The sequence below is a fragment of the Pangasianodon hypophthalmus genome, chromosome 19, assembly GCF_027358585.1.
Source record: "Pangasianodon hypophthalmus isolate fPanHyp1 chromosome 19, fPanHyp1.pri, whole genome shotgun sequence".
Classification (NCBI taxonomy): Eukaryota; Metazoa; Chordata; class Actinopteri; order Siluriformes; family Pangasiidae; genus Pangasianodon; species Pangasianodon hypophthalmus.
Window position 1 is genome coordinate 11540053 of NC_069728.1, and position 19662 is coordinate 11559714.

Sequence of the window (19662 nt, forward strand, 5' to 3'; positions counted from 1 at the left end):
TGTGTGTGTGTGTGTGTGTGTGTGTGTACTCTCATGACCATGCTTTCCATCTCTCCTCAGCTGCGCATGCATGAAATTCCTGCATGTTCTTACGAACTTCATCGTGCTGATTGGCGGTGAGTTTGTACTTACATACATGATCTTTTTCAATCAGTTATTAAAAACAAACACATTATATGCTACTTTTACGTGCCATGTGTGTTGATGCCATATGTGTTTTGTGTGTTGTTCTGTGCAGTTTTCTGTAGCTTATACATATTGATGAGTACAGATTTCCAGGAGACATGTATGTAAGTGACATATCTGCCTTAACACTTACTGATGGTGTACAACCTTTCTAGGTGCACTTGTTCTCAGAGTAAAGTCTAATGTAAAACTGAGACGAATAACCTAAAATAAACGCATTACTTACCGTGCCGTGCAATATAGTTTATTTATGTCTGCAACAAAAGTTCAAGTTGTGTGACATAAATGACACAAACAATAATAAAAGAAAAAAGAAACTACTGTCTGAATTAGGTCTTTACATTTCTAATTGGGAAATATTAGTTATTTAAACTTAGAATCCATACATTAACTCTAGCTATGTTACACAGAGACGCTGCAAACAGGACAAAAACTAGAATTAGCATATCATTATAGTATATCATTAGTAACTAGTATATCATTACTAACTATTTAACAAAATTTTTTATTACGGTTGTTGAATACAAAATATGACTAACAACAACATGGCATAAATAGTCAGTTTTCAACAGGAAACTGACATGGAAGGCTCAACACATCAGAACAGATCGAATCCAAGACGGATAAAGAATAGACAAATAATAGATTAATAACAAAAAAAAAGTAAGAGAAGGGGCAAAACCATTTCTACAGTAAATTATATATTAGAAGATCAAACATATATAACAACATTTATATATATAATATTTTGCAAATATTATTACGTTATTAATCAAATAAAACAGGACACAGTAGTCTTTGGTGTTGTGATGAACAAAAAATATTAACGCTAGTATAAACTAACACGCGTCATGATTTCGCACATGCGCACTGACGGGGAAAGAGGCGTTCTTAGTTCTCAGGAACACCGGTAGAGGGCACGAGGTGGTCACGTGACTGGAATTAAAGATGTCTGCTACAGAGGAAGACACGGAGCTCAGAGACCTTCTGATTCAAAATTTGGAAAACAATGGCGTTCTTAACAAGATTAAGGTAATTTCATATTTGTTTTTTCTAAGTACATTTAACACCAAGTGTTGACTTTGGTATACAGCCCAGCAAGTAAATGCTGAAGTTGTGGCTAACTGTGTTAGCTGACTAGACAGATTGAATGACAACAAACAGTAGCTAGGGTCTCAGCTTATCAACAAGCTCGTGTAGCTGGTCATTTAACGGCTAGAGTTTGACATGTGCAGCTCAGTTTGATGGCATTAATGGAAAACTCGCCTGTAAAATACAGTTAGTGTTCATTTTGAAGTATTCGTCATATTTTTTAGCGAGTCTGGTGTTAATTTGTTGCTCGGTGCTGTACTTGTTATTCCCAAGAAAAGTTGTGCGCAGTTCTGTGCCGCGCTGACGTCACAGGGGGACATTGCTGCTGCAGTGTTTAACAGGAGTAAAATAAATTTCAGTCATCTCAAATATTGACCTTAGACCTAAAAAACTAAAGCACAAGACCATCTTTTCTCACTCACCATTTTCTCATCACATTGCTGGTGCTATTATCATGAAAGTTGAAGCTTTGGAACCCGATCTGTTTGAAGCACACATGAACAGGTGAGAGCTGGACAGAATAAAGGACTAAAGCTCTGCTGCATCAGCTCTTTAGGTAGATATTAAGCAATGACTAAATCTCACAGGTACCACTATCAGCACATTGAACTGAACATGTTTTCTGCATGTCTCACTGTAGCTGTAACCCCTCTGCAGCACAACGCATCCCTGCACGACTGTACAATGTTCATATCATTCTCTAACATACTGTAAACAATAGTTATTTTATTTCTGTTTCCTCAGACCCTACATATCTTTACTTCTTCATCTCTGGTTGTTTTCACAATTGCTTCATTATGTCAAATTTTTTACTCCATTATTTGATTTTTATTTAAAATTTCCCTTCGTTAGATGTCTGTTTTCTTGAATATTGTTAACAGTCTGTGCACTCGTCTGGTCTGTTTAGTATGTTACATGTCATACATATGTGCACGCACCACGACACCTCGTGTGTAACCTACTTACCAAAATATAGAGATTCTGATCAGCAGGTAGTCAGACAGCATTGTGGGTAATGTAGCAAACCACAGTGAAAATAGACCAATGAATTAGTGTCAGTGAAAGAAGATTTAAGTTTTTAAAAAAAAAAAAGGTCAACCCAGATTTTTTATTGTAGATTAAATCTTGGAAGCCTTTGAAGAACCCATGTTAATTATAAAGCTTAATATGCACTTTGTTCAGGGTGGATTTGAAGTGTTGAGTTCTTACACCCAGACCTTGTGTGTTCCCTGTATGTAACAACATTGTTTAAATTAAAGACCTTATATACAGATTATTTAATCTTTTGTGTCTGTTTGCCTGTTTACAGGCTGAGCTTCGAGCTGCTGTATTTCTGGCTTTAGAGGAGCAGGACAAAGTAGAGGTAACTAAAAGTAGTCTAACCTTTAACGTTTACATATTTATGATTCTGAATATCTAAGATTCTGAATAACTGTCATGTCTCATTTGGCCTCACTAGAATAAAACTCCACTTGTAAACGAGAATCTGAAAAAGTGTCTCAGCACTAAAGATGGCAAGTTATTTTTTTTTTAATGATTATTTTTGTCAGTTATTTTATTAATTAACCTATAAACATCACTGTTTTAACTATTATCTAATTCTTTGCAGGGCGCCTTGTGGCCAGTTTAATCACAGACTTTCTGCAAGTGTTCAATCTGGACTTCACCCTTGCAGTTTTTCAGCCAGAAATTAACACGGTATTTTGATGTTCATTACTTCTCATGAAAATGTGGGAATGGCTTGTATGTGGTGAGGAAATGAAATGTACCTCCTTGCAAAAATAGTCAGACCGTTGGTCAATTCTTTCATTTTACAAATGAACAACTGCATGCCACATTGTGTTATTTTCTTTAGATATGTTTGTCTTTCAAGGTGGTCTCGGAGGTTTATAAGTCTTAACACTTATGTGCAATATTTGACAAACTATTTCTCCTCACATTCTGGCAGCTCCAAATAAAATATCTGCTCAGAGGTGAAACTTGTGTCTGTAGAAAAAACAAATGAGGTGGTACACCAACATCCAGCCAGTCAGGATGGGGAGGTGTCACTACTGTCAGTCACGTCTGTCTAATCGGGAAAGGCCTTACACCAGCATTTAAGTGTTATGGTGCATTGTCATGCTGGAAGTAGCCATTAGAAAATGGGTAAATTGTAAACATAAAGGGATGCACATAGTGAGCAGCAATACTCAGACAGTTTCCGGCATTCAAATGACACTCAGTTGGTTTTAAGGGGCCGAAGGTGTGCCCAGAAAACATTCCCCGCATCATTACACCACCACCACCAGCCAGAAATGTTGACAAGGCAGGTTGGATGGATTCATGCTGTTGATGCCAAATTCTGACCCTATTATCTACATGGTGCAGCAGAAAATAAGATTCATTAGGCCAGGTGATATTTTAGTGACTAACTAGATTGAGATAGTTTCTCAGTCTGGTGTCTTTTAACAAACTGTCTCCTGCATTTCATGTTTGCTTGATCCTTGGTACCATGATCACATTATTGTGTAATGGAGTTATTCACAGGAAACTACAACCATGATATTGTGGCATATCCAAACATAAATTCTGAATATAAATCCTTTATACTGGCTGTAGCTGTCTTTATATTGGCCGATTTAATCCTGCAGGATTGCACACTTTTTCTTTCTTCTGATGGACTCCCAGTAATGAATGTAAACTCACCATTCACAATATTAGTTTACTTTAATGTACACCTGCACAGTCATGCAGTTATCTAATCAGCCAATCATGTGGCAACAGCACAGTTGCAGCAAACATCAGGGGCCCGTTCTTCGTACGTCGCTTATTACATCCGAGATCAAAAGACACATCCGAGATGATATGATCCAGCTAATCATTATCTGGCTAATTAGGTTCTTCGAACACATTTGTTGTTGATGATTAGTATGGCTGGATTGAGTTATCTGAGATCATTGCGCGTTCAGGCGCTGGTTTAAAAGGGGCTATGTATCGATAGTAGAAACACTGATCAGCAGCGCTGCTATTGGTTGCCCACAATGGCCAAAGAGCATGCCCACTTTTTCTCAACGACAGAACAAGAACTCTTAATGGAGGGCTATGGCGAGTTCCTAAATTTGATAAAAACCTCAGGGAACACCTCAGGCTGCAAAAGCCAGGAGAGAGAGTTGGCAAAAAGTTGCAGACCAATTAAATGCATAAGTAGTGACAGTGTTAGATGTTTTTATCACTTATTACAGTATATATTATGTACTTTTCTTTTTTTTTTTTTTTTTTTTAATTTTCATAATTACTTTAATCTTTTATATTAGAGCCACCACGGGACCCACTAGAACTTGGGAACAAGTAAAGGTGAAATACAAGAATTGGTAATATTAACTGCATATACTGTTCATGTACTGTATGTGTTGTGTTGTATACATATACAAGTTCTCCGCATCTAAAATAGTGTAAAGGAAAGTGCCACTCGGAAACAATCTCAACGCGATGCACACAGTTTGTGCTGTTGTTAAAGCCCTACTCTGATGAGTCGAACTTTTAATATGAGGTTCCAACAAATTAATTATGTAAATGACACCCTCACGTGAAAAACCATAGCTTTCAAAAAGTGCACTATCGCGCTGTGCTAATGGATCCTGTCTGTCTCGCAAAACACGATTAATTCTAAAAGCTCTGCGAATTATCCTCGCACCTTCCGCAACAGGTTGCTCTCGTAAAAACGGGCAAGACATGGCTGCAGCAGACTTCCCCTATCACCTCCGCTTATAAAGCCGCGATCTAATCCTGTTTACATGAAATAACCCTGCTCCCGAGCAGGTTTAAGCTTACCGACCCGTTGCTATGACAACAACTTCAAGATGAGCGTCGAAGAACCAAATAATCCAAGATCATGCCAAATCATCAACAATCAAATCCAGCTAACTGAGTTAGCGACATACGAAGAACGAGCCCCAGATCTCTGTGACTTTGATTGTGGCATGTTTATGTTTGAGTATTTCAGAAACTGCTGATCTCCTGGGAATTTCACACACAGCATTCTCTAGAGTTTAAATAGAATGGTGCAAAAAACAAAAAACATCGAGTGAGCAACAGTTCTGTGGGTGGAAGCGCCTTGTTGATGAGAGGGATCAAAGGAGAATGACCAGACTGGTTTGAGCTGACAGGTAGTCTATAGTAATTCGTATAGTAATAGTAAGCACTCTTTACAAATGTAGAGAGCAGAAAAGCATCTTAGAATGCACAACACATGAAACCTTGAGGTAGATGGCCTACAACAGCAGAAGACCACATCAGGTTCCAATCCTGTCATCCAAGAGCAAGAATCTGAGGCTATCATGGGCACAGATTCACCAAAACTGGACAGTTTAGGAAAGAAAGTCTGTGCCCACCAGATGTACAGGTGTTCCTACCAAAGTGGATGGTGAGTGTAGGTATCAAAACCATAACAGCTCAATTAAAAAAAAAGTCTAAAGAATCCATCGTTGCCATAATTGACAGATTGATAGAAGCATGGATTTAAATGCTAGTTAAATAGAAGTGCTTTGTTACAAGAGAAGCTTGATCGTGCTGAATACAGATGAGTGAGAACACTACAGAAATTCTTTTGGTAACTCTGTTTGTAACTGATAACCCAGGGTTTCTTGTGTTCCCCAGCGATTTACAACAGAAAGTTACTCCTGTGTTATATTTCATTTATTATTTCCACAGTGAAATGTAGCACTGCTTTGTTTTATTGGCTGTCTATATTTGCTGTAAATTGTGATGCGGCTTATGCGACACTGCTCCCTAGTGGACATGCTCACATTATGTGTGACTACGAAGACTTCACCCTATGCAGAAGTATAAATCAGTCTCATGCGTAGTACCGTGAGTGCTGGCTCCTACATCTTTTGTCTCTCCCATGTACACCAGTGACATGCATCAGTGGTGCAGCTTTACTCTGCTCTTACCTTCTGAAATCTGCACTTCAAGGATTGTTAGCCTCTCTTTAGCTTTGCCAACCAGCCTCTGTTTTGTTTTTGAAGTGTGTTTTACATTTCCTGTTAACTGAACCAACATGGGCCACTGGGGTATTTTTTTTTTTTTTTTTTTTTTTTTTTTTTGAAATATCCTTATCCTAATTCATGCATTTGTTTGACTGTTTTTGAAATGCTGGTTCGTCGACACAAACCAATCCTGTTGCAGTGGAGTTTTTATTTAAAAATAGTGACATTTTAAAAAGTGACTTACAAGAAGAGACCATTATTATAGCCATTGTTGTTCTCGTTTAGGAAATAGTTTTTTGTACAAATATTCACCAACGCACAATTTTTTTTTTGCATATTTTATGGGTCATTCATTCATTCATTCATTCATTTATTTTTCTTCCCATTTTTTTTTATAGAACCATCACATCAACATCACAGTGTCAGATTTGACATTCAGTAAAATGTTGTGTTTTTCATACTATACTAACCTTTACAACAGGGTTTTTAAACTGACATTACTCTTAGTTCCTGACCTAGTGAACCAGTATGAGGATATATTTATTGATAGAGACTTCAAAGCACTTCTGTGAGTTGCTCTAGATAAAGGCGTCTGCCAAGTGCCATAAATATGATTTAAGGGAATCATTTTGCCAGGCACTGGATTTGAACTGTATAATTTCACTTAGATCCTTAAACTTTAGGTCATTTTCAAAACCTATTCCAGCAACCAAAAATTACACACTTATTTCAAACCCTTGTATTGGCAGTAACATTTTTAATCCATCCTGTTTCCCTTAGGTAAATGGACTGGACAGTCGTGAAAGTTTGTCCAAGGAGCTTGGCTTCTCTGAATTTGAGGGGAATAAGAGCACACCTCTCCTCCTTGAATTAATTAAGAGAGGCAGAAACAAGGAGAAATTCTCCATTTTCTCTGAGGTAAACATTTTCCTAAGAAAAATTATAACTGCTGAAATAACTCCCTAACTTAATAAAATGTATCCCCACTCTCGTTCTCTCTCTCTCTCTCTCTCTCACAGGCAGATCGGGCGACCCATATTCCCAAGGTAATTTAGCTGTATATGTTTAACCTATTTTATACACCTACAATATACAGTAATCACAGATGATCTGCAGTATCAGGATGAAGTCTAGTCTTGTAATAAAATCAGCTTTTCAACCCTTAAAGATGTGGTTGATTTCGGGTTGATTCATCTCGTGCTCTGTCTTTACCCCCACATATTTGTGCCCCAGCTATATTATTTAGGTCACACAAAGGAAGGAGGATGTAAATTAAGGTGTTTAGAATTGTGTGAAAGAATTCTTTCCTGTTCAGCTACGTTTTGCAAAACAGCTTTGTCCTACTTCTGTGCATCTGGTAACTTTGCTCTGTAGTTTACATCAGTGTGGCTTTAGCTGTCTCTGCTACACTAAATCATGAAGTCGTTTTCTGTCTGATTATTTCTTTATAAGATGTACTTTCTGCTTGTTTTGTGTTTTTATAACAGTTATCACTGCAGTGAAATCTTTTTAACAAAGTTGTTTACTTTGGTTGTGATACTAGTTAACTAGTTTTATACCACAGCACTACTGAGTTCTCAAATCTGATTGGTCAGGAGGTGTTGATAAATTTTCTATCGCAGCAGCTCTGACAGTAGTTCCAGCTGCAAGGCAAATCTCAGATTTATATTAACGTGCTCATTTTGATATGTTATTGTTTCTGTAGTAGCAACTTGCCATAAGCTGCATTTTTGTCGTATTAACTTCAAGAAAGAGAAACAGTCATTTATAGCTGCTAAAAATTAAATGATAACAGGAACCAATTTGTTTCATGGATGTTTTACATCATTAAACATTATACAGCTCAAAAATGTTGATGTCACTTTCTTAAATTAATTAAAAAAATAAACCATTGGCAAGTTGCTGTGGTATAAGGAATAAAACACTTCAGCCCATGCTGATATAGGAAAATAATCTTTGCATCACAGCCGCTTGATTATCTTTCCATAACAGCATGTCCGAAGTGTTTTATTCCTTACACAAGAATGTCAGCAATGTCTAAAGCATGTACTTTAATAACAAAAGACTTGATTTGATTTTAGGAACTGTCTCCTCGTCAGATCGCTGAAGCACAAAAAAAATATGACTGCAGACGCAAGGTAATTCTGCAATTCTCCTAATGTGATTTCCTGTATGCATTTTTGCCAGGTCAAGTCTTATTTGTTCTATCATATATGATAACTTAAATAACGGATATTATTTATTTAATACGTATGAACTTATTTATTCACCTAGGATAGGAGTGGTGGTTTGGCCAGAGATGAAATTATTGGCGTTTTCCTAGAGCTCTTCCCCAGTTTTAGCAGGTAAGATGCCACAGATAATGGTGCATACCAAGATGCCACAAGAGGAATTAGTAAAACATTGCATTATCTGTTCTTATCGCTGACCTGTATCGAATCTGTTTACTTCCTGCACCTTGTGAATGATTATGAAATCAAATGTGTGAGGTTTCCACCACAACTGTGGTCATGGCCCTCTTTATGACTTTGTCATGACCTAGACCTAAATGGCAAGGAAATATTAATAACCTTTTGAAAATTAACTTTTAATTACAATTGTAATTAAATCCCCAGCATCATTCAAACTATTCATAGTGCTCTATTTTACCACTTTTGCACAAATAATCACTTTTTCTGTAGTTCCAATAGTCATAATTCTCCTACAGTAACAACAAACTTTAAAGACTCTTTTGTGTGTGTGTGTGTGTGTGTGTGTTTGTCCTGCTGCTAAATGAAGAGGCATGCTAGAACGATTTGTGGCTGATGAACTTGGAGCCAAAGATATAAGTAACTGTGAGTAGTCTGTGTTTTTTTTTTTGTTGTTGTTTTTTTTTTTAATGCATGTATCTTGTGTGTGTGTGTGTGTGTGTGTGTGTGGGTTGCAGTTTGGTTACTGAGGTTTTCTCTCCTTTTTTTTCCCTAGCTGTAGACTTTCAGGAATTTTTGGGGCTGTTCAAACAGCTTTATTTTCAGTGCAGAAGTGTGGTAAGTCCACTTGTAATTAAAACTAATAACTAACTAGAAACGTTAGTGTAATCACATACAATGTATTAACATGTAGAAATTATATTAGTATTTAAACTGTACATTCAAACATTGAAGCCACTGTTTGAATGTATAATAATAATAATAATAATAATAATAATAAGTATATTAGATTTTTTTAAAATTAATTTAAATATATTTATTATTTTGTAGGTTGCCAGTGATGTAAGTGGTGGAGTTCACTCTGTGAGTAAGGTTACTGAGGAGAAGATCAGTTCATCACCTAGCAGTAAGGTTAGAACATCTTGAATTGTTATCATTTACAAATGAATTTTTTTTTTTATTACATTCTGAAACTGAAATTTTTTTATTATGGTCACTGTTCATAAACAAATCGGATCAGAGGGTCTTGCGGATGTGATAAGTGTGTTTGGAACTGTATTTTTATTCATTGTGGTAATTTTTCCTTTCAGCCTCACATATTCTTTTTCACCACCTGTAGCTTAGATCTACAATCCTATATGTTTAAAATATGCTATTTATCCGTAATGTCTACAAAGGTGAAGACTGGTTGCGTTTAGTGTATCAAAGGCAAAAGTGTTTTTCTTTGTTTGTCTCATAAACTCAAAGGGGCTGTCCCTGAAAATGCTCAATTCTCATTTCTCCTTTTTCAGCTCATCATTTTCTTAATAAACATGGGAAGAAATTTTCATTGACTAGAAAGCCTACATTCTCTATGAACGTATTGCTTAAACGCAGTGATTTTTGTTTTTCTACACTACTTAAGGATGAAGACGTCTGTGTGTTTGTAATCATGCACATAGATTGATTGTAGCTCATACAAATGCAGGGGAAAATAGATGAACCTCTTTGTACTGTAATTCAATAGCGCACACAATTTCTGAAATGACTGACATATTTTGAAAGAAACATTTAAAAAGTAGATATAGAAATACATTATGCTTTTATTTTGCATTGTCAGATATTCTGGTATCATAGCCCAGATTTAAAAGCAGCCCTAATATCATCCCAAAATTCATTCCCAATAGAATTTTACTTTAGTATAACTTAAACTGTGTGTATCTTATGTATATTTACACCATAAATATTTTAGGTGAGGAATTTCATTAAATTAAAATATTAGTTAACTACAGCTATGTTCTGACAGCACCTTGAGTTTTGTTTTGTTTGGGGTTTTTTTGTTTTGTTTTTTGTCTTCCTCATTTTTTGTTCTATTTCATGCTTTGCGTTTCTCTGCGTGCCAGCCTGTGCGTGTGCTGGTCTGCGTCTTTATCTCTGTGCATGTGCCGGTCTGTGTCTTTGTCTGTCTCTGTGCGTGTGCCCTTCTGTGTCTTTGTCTGTCTCTGTGCGTGTGCCGGTCTGTGTCTTTGTCTGTCTCTATGTGCCTGACTTTGTGTTTCTTTTTTGTCTTTGTCTACATTTGTCTTTGTATCTTTGTGTGTTGTTGTCTGTGTTTTTTTTTTTTTTCTTTCTGAGTTTTTGTGTGTGTGCGTGCATGTGTGTGTGTTTGTGCGTGCGTGTGTGTGTGTGTGTGTTTGTGCGTGTGTGTGCGCGTGTTGGTTCGTTACTCATCCGATGAGTGAGGTACTTTCAGGTCTGGTTACTGAGTGCTGATGTAGGTTGATACTTGTGTTCTCATATTCAGATACCCAGGTATAAGGGATTTATAAAGGCCAGTGCAGCACAGGAAGAGCCGCCTGAGCCTCAGGTAAAGCACAGGTGTGGAAATGCTAGCATAAGCCTCTCACAGCACCTCATCATGCAGCTTCCTCAAGTGACAAAAAAGTAGCTCGGATAGTATCCATATGGATGCAGAAACTCCAAATCTTTTAAGCCTTTCCTGTCATTCTGTCCTGCTCAAATCACACAGATGCAAACCATGCCTAAATTAATTCAACCTTTCCATTAGCACAGGAAATGACTAAGCACTTAACTCAGCGCTATAAACAGCTGCTTCACTTACATAAGCATTTAAGATGATTTGAAGCTTCCACTAATCAATGATTCATTTAACATGACACTCAGATCTCACCTCTGTATGACAGCACAATGAATCAGCAGTGATATTCAGGTGGTGGCCTAGTTTTAACAGTGCACCAACAGAAGCTTTTAACGGCAGCCCAGTGGTGCAGTGGGTATCCTATCTAGGGTGTGTTCTTCCCTCATGCCCATTGTTCCACGGATGGGCTACGGATCCACTGTGACCCTGACCAGGATGAAGCGGTTATTTTGGTTGTTTCTGCATGTGAAGCCATTATACAGTGCTAATAATTTATAGAATACATAGACATCAGAATTCATCTCAAGTAGATAAAGCATATGGTCAGCATGACTGCAGTTCAGAGATTACTTTATCATTTGTTAATATTATCCGTTATTTTTCTTGTTATTTTCCTGTTATTTTTTGTGCTGGTTACTCATAGCTGGACATTTTTATCTGGGCCAGTTTTGGAAATGACTATTGTATAGCCTACTGTTCTTGCTCCTGACGTCACAGGCAGTGTTTGACTATGATGAACTGTCATCAATAAAGTCCAAATGTCAAAATGCCATTTCACTTGAGAATGTGGCACTTACCTTTTTTGAACAGTTTGAACTGTTTAATCTTAGTTTGTTTCAGCACAGGCTGTTGATCTTTGAACTGCATGAAGCCACATTTCATCCCATTCCAATCTCAGCACTTCACCTTCCTCGTTCTTCTTAAGCTAATCTCATTTAAAAGTGAGGTCAGAACAGCTGAAAGGCTTTGGTGTCTGTGGCACACCAGGCTCTGTAAACAGGATAAAAAACAAATAATGTGAACCATCGATTTCCAATCATTTAGAAGAAGGAACAATTTGCATGTCTGTAATATTCATTATTGATTCAGAAAGCACCTCCAGTTATTCCAGCATTCAGGTGTTCTAGCCTAGATGGCGCTCAAGCATGAGTGTTGTTTTGGAAATGTGGTGCTGCACCTGTTTGTTTTAAGTTTCAGAGCAGCTAGCTTCCGCCAAAATTGCTAACTATATCTTTCAAGCTATTAATAAGTGTAAAATGTGTAATAACGGTGACGTTTCTATGGTGCCTCTACCACAGGCTGGAGAACCACCAAGTCACAGTGAGTCACTGATCTCGCAGAAGAGCAAAGCTTTTATGGCCAGTGAAGGGTTTATAACCAGCAGGAATGAACCTGCAGCCCTAAGGAGACCTCTGGACCTGGGCCTGGAGGATGAGGACGAGGAAGGGGACTCGTTCTTCGACGATCCTCTTCCGAAACCTCAGAAGACCTATGGCTGGTAAGAACAGTTATTTGGAACAAATTCTTATTTCTCACCACTGTACAGTAATCCTCATATCAGCAGTACGTTAGAGGTTTCAACTCATTTAAACACATACTTTGGCACCCATTCCATGCAGTAATTTGCATCTAAAAAGGTTTATAAAACTGTTACCTTTAAGTGGAGCATCTTTATCTTTTAAAGTAATAATGTTTTTTGTAAGAAATATTGCTTTTATTTCATTAGAGTTTTATATCTTAGATATAAACAACTGTTGCTGTTTTAACATGCCTTCCTTACATGCATCTTCTCTTTTATTGTGGCATCACTGCATTGGGGTACAGTAGTTTACCCTCCACAGATAAGCCATACACAGGGCAGAGACTTTCTGAAAAGAGCTTTAGTGAGAGAGAGTAAGTATTTCCTTTATTCTCAGGGTGCATTAGTTGCTTTCAATAGCTGACTCTGAGCTATATGTCTGATTTTCCCATCAGCGCTCCTGTCAGCTCTTGGCACATTTGTATTGCAGCTCTGTTGTCCACTCAGCCTCGTCCTTCCTTTCCTCTTTGTTTCTCCCTTTTTACATGTTTCTCCCCTTCTGTCGCTGCCTGTCGTCTGTCTCTGCTTTCTCCCCTGGTCCTGTAAGGAGCCAGCACCCGCAGAGGGAGGAGAGCCTGGCAGGGCCGTCCTTCTCCAAAATGAGGAGGGGTACTAGCCTCAATGAGTGAGTGTGCATGGAGTGATCACTCTGCCATTCTAGCCCACTGCAGCCATCTTACCCATGGGTGCAAAACCAGGCTCTCTGGCCCTTTGGTGCCATGGACTCGTCATTACAGCATTAAACATCTCTGTGATTTTAAAATGGTGTGTTGTTTGAATGAATAGTATAAACTACACAAGCTCACTGATGACATTCATCTTGATCTGTTTTCACCCTTTACCATTTCCTCCCGTTTTGCACATTTGTGCATCTTTTTAATCTCAAATGTGTTTCCTTTAACTGTTCTCCTGGGTGTGTGTGGTCTGTGGTGTGGGTGTGTGTGTGCGTGTGCGCGCATGCTCTGTCTGGCCTCAGTCTGTCTGCTATAGGCAGTGACACTGAGGGTGATGGAGAGGACATGTTCTCAGATGCTGAGAACAAGCCCAGCACTAACTCTGAGCCCAGGTGAGCTGGGCTCTACTCTTCCTGCTAGCTTTCTCTTTGTGCTTCTCCTCACATGTTACAGAAATCCATCCCACCTGTTAGTAGACATGCCACAATCACTAACTGTCTGCAATCTGTCTGTGCCCTGTAGGAGAGCAGGAACCGCAAAGGCGGCTGGGATAACTCCTTCACCCCTGTCAGATACCCCACCATTAAAAAGTGCAGAAAACAACCAAAAAGACCTTGTCTTCAGTAAAGAGGGTATGAAAATGTATACACATCTGGAAATCTACCCATACCTCCTCTATATTGGTATCTAACAGGCTACCATACTTTGAACACTTTATACAGTAATCCCCATATATTGGGCCCATTTAAGTCAGCTGTGCAAATTATCATCTTTCCTTGCAGCCTTTAGTGAATGTCCTTGTTTACACTAGTTATACAAATGTTTGCAACTGCTCTTAAAGCATCTACTGATTGCCTTTTTAGTTACAGTCTCCCTTTCAGTTCTAACTGCTTAGATAGTAGTATTTCAAAGACATATTTAAGTGAGTGGGCAGGTATGAGGAAATTACAGGATTTGGTGCAGAGAGCTGTTTGATATAGCTGATTCTTACCAGTATAAGTACAAGTACAAGATACAAGTATGATCACCATCAAACAGGAAATTGACCACAAAAAGCTTGAGGTAGGACAGATGACATGGTTTGGCTAGTTTTTTTTTCCATAAGGTTATAAAGTTATGTATTTACTGAAGTTATTAAAAGTGTGTATGATGCATACAATGGATATAAAAAGTCTACACACCTCTTAAAATGGTTTTTGTGATGAAAAAAATGAAACCAAGATAAATCATGTCAAAACTGTTCCCCCCTTTAATGTAAAATTGCAAAGTATACAAATAAAGTGGAAAACAATCAGAAACGTTTTAGAGTAAAAGGTACAAATAAAAACTTACAATAACATAGTTGTATAAGTGTACACACCCCTAAACTAATACTTTGTTGAAGCACCTTTTGATTTTATTACACGTCGTAGTCTTTTTGGCTAAGAGTCTATCAGCATGGCACATCTTGACTTAGCAATAATTTCCCATTCTTTCTTGCAAAAACATTCTAGATCCATCAAATTGTAAGGGCATCTCCTGCGCACAGCCCGTGTCAGGTCACCCCACAGTTTTTTAGTAGTCTGGGCTCTGGCTAGGTCATTCAAATACATTTGATTTTATTTTGTTTAAGCCATTCCTTTGTTGATTTGGATATACATTTTGGGTGAAATTTGTTTTTATCTTCAAGTTGCTAGCAGAAATCTGAAGGTTTTGCACTAAAATCAACTGGTGTTATAGCTATTCATGATTTCCTCCACCTTGATAAAAGCCCCAGTTCTGGCTGAAGAAAAGAGCCCTAAAGCATCTTGCTGCCACCACCATGCTTCATGGGTATGGTGTTCTTTTGGTGATGTACCTTTTGGAATTGGTCTCATCAGACCATAACACATTTTGCCACATGGTTTGGAGTGATTTAGTTGAGCTTGGATTTTTTTTTTTGTGAGAAAGGGCTTCCGTCTAGCCACCCTACCCCATAGCCCAGACATGTGAAGAATACGAGAGATTGTTGTCACATAGTAATCAGTACTTGTCAAATATTCCTGCAGCTCCTTTAATGTTGCCGTAGGTCTTTTGGCAGCCTCCCTGGTAAGTTTTTGTCTTGTCCTTTTATAAATGTTGGAGGGACATCCTGTTCTTGGTAATATCACAGTGGTGCTCCATTTTTCTCCACTTATTGATGAGGGCCTTTATAGTGTGCCATGGTACATCTAATGTTTTGGAAAAATCTTTTATACCCCTCTCCTGATCGATACCTTTCAACAAGTGAGATACCATGCATGCAGTGTAGGCTCTTTGTGGACCATGGCTTCAGCAGTCGGATGAAACCAAAAAGGTTTGAAGAAAATCCTACAGAAACACCTGATCTTTATTTGAGGTTAATCAGAATTATTTCATTGATGACAGCTGTATGATAATTACATGAGATTGAATGTTAGAAGGGTGTGCACACTTATGCAACAAGGTTATTGTAACGTTATTTTTCCCTAAAATGTTGCTGATTGTTTTTCCACGTAATTTTTATACATTATAATTTCACATTGAGGGTGGAAAAGGTTCTGACATGATTGATGTCGGATTCTTTCTTGCTGCCATTTTAACAGGGGTGTGTAGACTTTTTATATCCATTGTATATACATAAAACATACTACTGTAACAAAATAAGCATAATGTTAGTTCAAATTAAATGCATATATTTATACTTTAATTATTTTCATTACAAAATTGTAATTTTGGACAGTGTGGTTCGAGTTAATTGGACAGATTTAAAATACAATAAGTGAAGAGAGGAAAAGTGAAGGGATGTAATGGATGCATGACTGAATGCATGATTAAATTAATCATGGCTAAATGATTCATTGTTGGATTTAATGTGCATTTTTATGAAGCATGTTAAGAACCAGGGGAATGAGGTAGACTGGGAAATATAGAACATTACTATACTGCGTATGACTGAGGTAAAATTTTACCTTTTGAGTGGTTTTTTTTTTTTTTTTTTTTTTTTTTTTTTTTTTTTTTTTTTTTTTTTTTTTTTTAAACACTGTGGATCGTACTTAATTTGTTCATGTTGAGTTTTAGAAAATATTATGGGTAGGATTTTGGAAAATATTGAAGATTTTCTAAACCCTTTTACTGGTGGTGGTGTTGGGGTTATTGCTGTAAGAATTTAATTATATGTTACCAATATCTTTTCTTACTCAATATCTTTGTCAGGTTTACTGAGTCTACTCTGTTCATTCAGTATTCAAATTTGATGATGATGAATTACCAAACATGTCATTAAAATGGTTTTCAGTTAGTTTTGACAAGTTTTTTTTTTTTTTTTACATCAAAACCTTGAGGATTTCAGAAATGTATTCTGTTAGTGTATTTGTTTTATTAATGGCAAAATAATAATGTGTGTGTGTGTATATATATATATATATATATATATATATATATATATATATATATATATATATATATATATATATATATATATATATATATATATATAATGTGTGTGTGTGTGTATATATATACACACACACACACACAGTCAGGTCCGGAAGTATTTATACAATGACAGTTTTTGTGATTTTGCCTTTATACACCACCACAATGGATTTGAAATAAAACAGTCAAGATGTGATGGAAGTGTAGACTTTCACTGTAGCTTTATTTTCAGAGGTTCCACAAATATATGGCAGTTACCATTTAGGAATTATAGCCATTTTCAACAAAGTACCTCCATTTTCAGTGGCTCAAAGGTATTTGGACAAAGTGACAATTGTAAATATAACCATAATTTTAATACTTGGATGAAAATCCTTTGCAGTCAATGACTGCCTGAAGTCTGGAGTCCATGTTCTCAAAACTCAAATTCCAGGCCTTTTGATGTTGTTGAGCTCACCAGTGCTTTCTTTCTTTTTATGAATGTACCCAACTGTTGATTTGGCCACACCTAAGGTTTTTGCTATCTCTCTTATAGATTTATGTTGTTTTTTCAGCCTAATGATGGTCTCCTTCACTTGTATTGAGATCTCCTTGGACTTCATATTGGTAGCTCCAGTCGAACAGCTGCCAAATGCCAACTCAATACCTGATATCAACTCCAGACCTTTTATCTGCTTCGTTTGTTTTGAAGTAACGAGGGAATGGACCGCACCTGGTCAATTATCTTCTTGTCAGTCAATTGTCCAAATACCTTTGAGCCCCTGAAAATGGAAGTACTTTGCTTAAAATGGATGTAATTCCTAAATGGTAAATGCCATATTTTTGTGGAACCTCTTAAAATAAAGCTGAAAGTCTTCACTTCGATCACATCTTGATTGTTTTATTTCAAATCCATTGTGGTGGTGTATAAAGGCAAAAACTGTCATTGTCCAAATACTTCTGGACCTGAATCTATATATATATAATATATATATAATATAAATTTTTTTCAATTTTGTTTTATAAAACATTCTCACACTCATTTTGTCTTTGACCCATGTGCATGCATAAATTATACCCAACAGAACAGGCTGTTGAAGATAGAGGAAAGAGGCCACTGCAAACACAATAGAAGTATTCCAAGCACCAGAAACGTCACTATCAGTCAGCAAAATGTCTGCATTAAACACAGAGCTAAATGTTAAAGTAGAGTGTGTATTCAGTCAGTGTGGGAACCCGATAACACATCTTGCCGCAGATTGAGAGTGTGGTTTTTAATGTTCTCTTTTTTTTTTTTTTCTTCTCCGTACGTCAGACTCTAAAGAAAAGGGCCTTCAGGATTTAAAAACGCTGAAGGAGAAAACTGGATCCCCTCTGCTTGGTGAGAGATTTTTAATTTGAACCACTTCTAGTGTAGCATGTGTTAAAATTTTTCATGTTTTGTTTGTTGTGTGTGTTTTATATTAAGTACATATAACATGTTTATAGCGTTTTATTTATGATGCTTCCTTTCATTGTTTCAGCAGATGAAGAACTTGATTACGATGATGACTTCAACAGGTTAATTTCATTCTGCTCAGTACAGTGTGTCTTCTAATATTTCCTCTGTGAGAGGTGAAAGTAAAACGAACTGATAAGATTGGGTTGAGTAATAAAAAACAGAAACTGATTTAACTGCATTGACTTCAGTTGAGCCAGTGAATTAAAGGAATGTTTCATTCATTTAATCTGAGAGATTTAAAATATTGAAATATTAAAATATTGGCAGATTTTCTAAATCATGAGGCATGCATCAATATTTAATCATGTTACAAACTACTATTAACTTGTGAGCAATAAAAACTTAATTACATTTAATCGCCATTTAAAAAAATGATACATTATCTTTTCTATAGTAACTCATAATTTAAGGTTAATAAATAAAAATGTAAAAACATTATTAGAACAAACGTTTGACTTATTAACTTAAGGAAAGCAGGGGGGAAAAAAAAAAAGAGGTTGGTGAAGGAACGACTGTTTACAGCTGCTATAACGTAAGTGATACACAGGACTAACATTAAAACTAACATTTAAAATGGCATTTATTTATAGGTTAAAACATTTTAATCATTGGCAAATTGATGTAGTATAAGAGGAATAAAACACTTTAGGATATGCTGTTATTGGAAAATATAACAAAACAATTGTTTTGTTGTAGGCAGCTTATATAAAACAGACTTGTCTGAGTGTGTAGCTGGTTGTTGTAGAGCGCAAATTAAAAAAAACAAAGTGAGAGTAACAGAATACTCAGCCAAAAACTTTTCACTCCTGTTGTTTTTTCACTTATCTTCCACTTCTTCCACAGTCATAACTCAAAGAGTGAGCTGAGCATCAGTGAGGAGATTGAAGAGGCATCTGTTGAGGGACCAGATCTCAGTGACAGGGTAACTCCTGATGAATCTCCTTCACATGGCCTCAGATTGTGGCTTTGATAAGACAGTGTGGTTGCTCTCATGATGCTGGGTATTGTAGGAAGAGAGAGTTGGTAAAGCAGGCAATAAAGGTGGGGAAATGAATTAGAATTTTCAGGCTTGGGAAAAATATTGTAAACCTGACACCTGCAAAAGCATGACTTTTATTTATTTTTTTTTATTGTATTTTATTTATTTATTTTTTTTGCATGTTGTGGTTCTTTGTCAAAATTTCAATAATTAAAGCCTCCACTCATGACTTCTCTGGGTCTTTCTCCAGCTTGAAGAGTTCACTCAGGACGTGAGCGTGTCTCAGACAAGTCAAGCTGCAGATTACATGGAAGATGTGGCGTGACAAGCAGACAACTAATCCTCTTTTTTGTGTATTTATGTATGTATTTGTGTAAACTACATGAGAGCAGTTCCTATTAAAGCTCTATTGTTCACTGTTGAGTTCCTTTTTTATGTGGTTTTTTGTGAGTGTTTTTTTCACA

The 19662-nt window shown here is 36.8% G+C and overlaps 1 protein-coding gene across 8 annotated transcripts; it reads left to right on the forward strand.

The window, feature by feature from the left end:
- The first annotated feature begins 1072 nt into the window (after positions 1-1072).
- Positions 1073-19621, forward strand: cep43 (centrosomal protein 43). 8 transcript variants are annotated; one of them, XM_026922604.3, is made up of 21 exons: positions 1073-1218; positions 2588-2641; positions 2738-2792; positions 2888-2976; positions 7026-7163; positions 7265-7291; positions 8327-8383; positions 8520-8590; positions 9024-9079; positions 9210-9271; positions 9485-9565; positions 10938-11000; positions 12371-12570; positions 12897-12965; positions 13199-13276; positions 13628-13717; positions 13848-13957; positions 18034-18099; positions 18242-18278; positions 19063-19141; positions 19449-19621. In XM_026922604.3, the coding sequence occupies exons 1-21, from the start codon at positions 1135-1137 to the stop codon at positions 19521-19523; spliced, it is 1641 nt and encodes a 546-aa protein (XP_026778405.3). In that variant the 5' UTR covers positions 1073-1134; the 3' UTR covers positions 19524-19621. The 8 variants fall into 8 exon arrangements, with proteins under 8 accessions (XP_026778405.3, XP_034169720.2, XP_026778408.3 ...); XM_034313829.2 differs by having other exon boundaries at positions 18245-18278; XM_026922607.3 differs by lacking the exon at positions 13199-13276.
- Positions 19622-19662: the final 41 nt, after the last annotated feature.

Bases quoted from the DNA above. Each gene is read 5' to 3' on its own strand.
- cep43 (XM_026922604.3), top strand. From the start codon at position 1,135: ATGTCTGCTACAGAGGAAGACACGGAGCTCAGAGACCTTCTGATTCAA. The intron at 8,384-8,519 runs GTAATTCTGCAA...TTATTCACCTAG, and splicing joins AATATGACTGCAGACGCAAG to GATAGGAGTGGTGGTTTGGC. The intron at 18,279-19,062 runs GTTAATTTCATT...CTTCTTCCACAG, and splicing joins TACGATGATGACTTCAACAG to TCATAACTCAAAGAGTGAGC.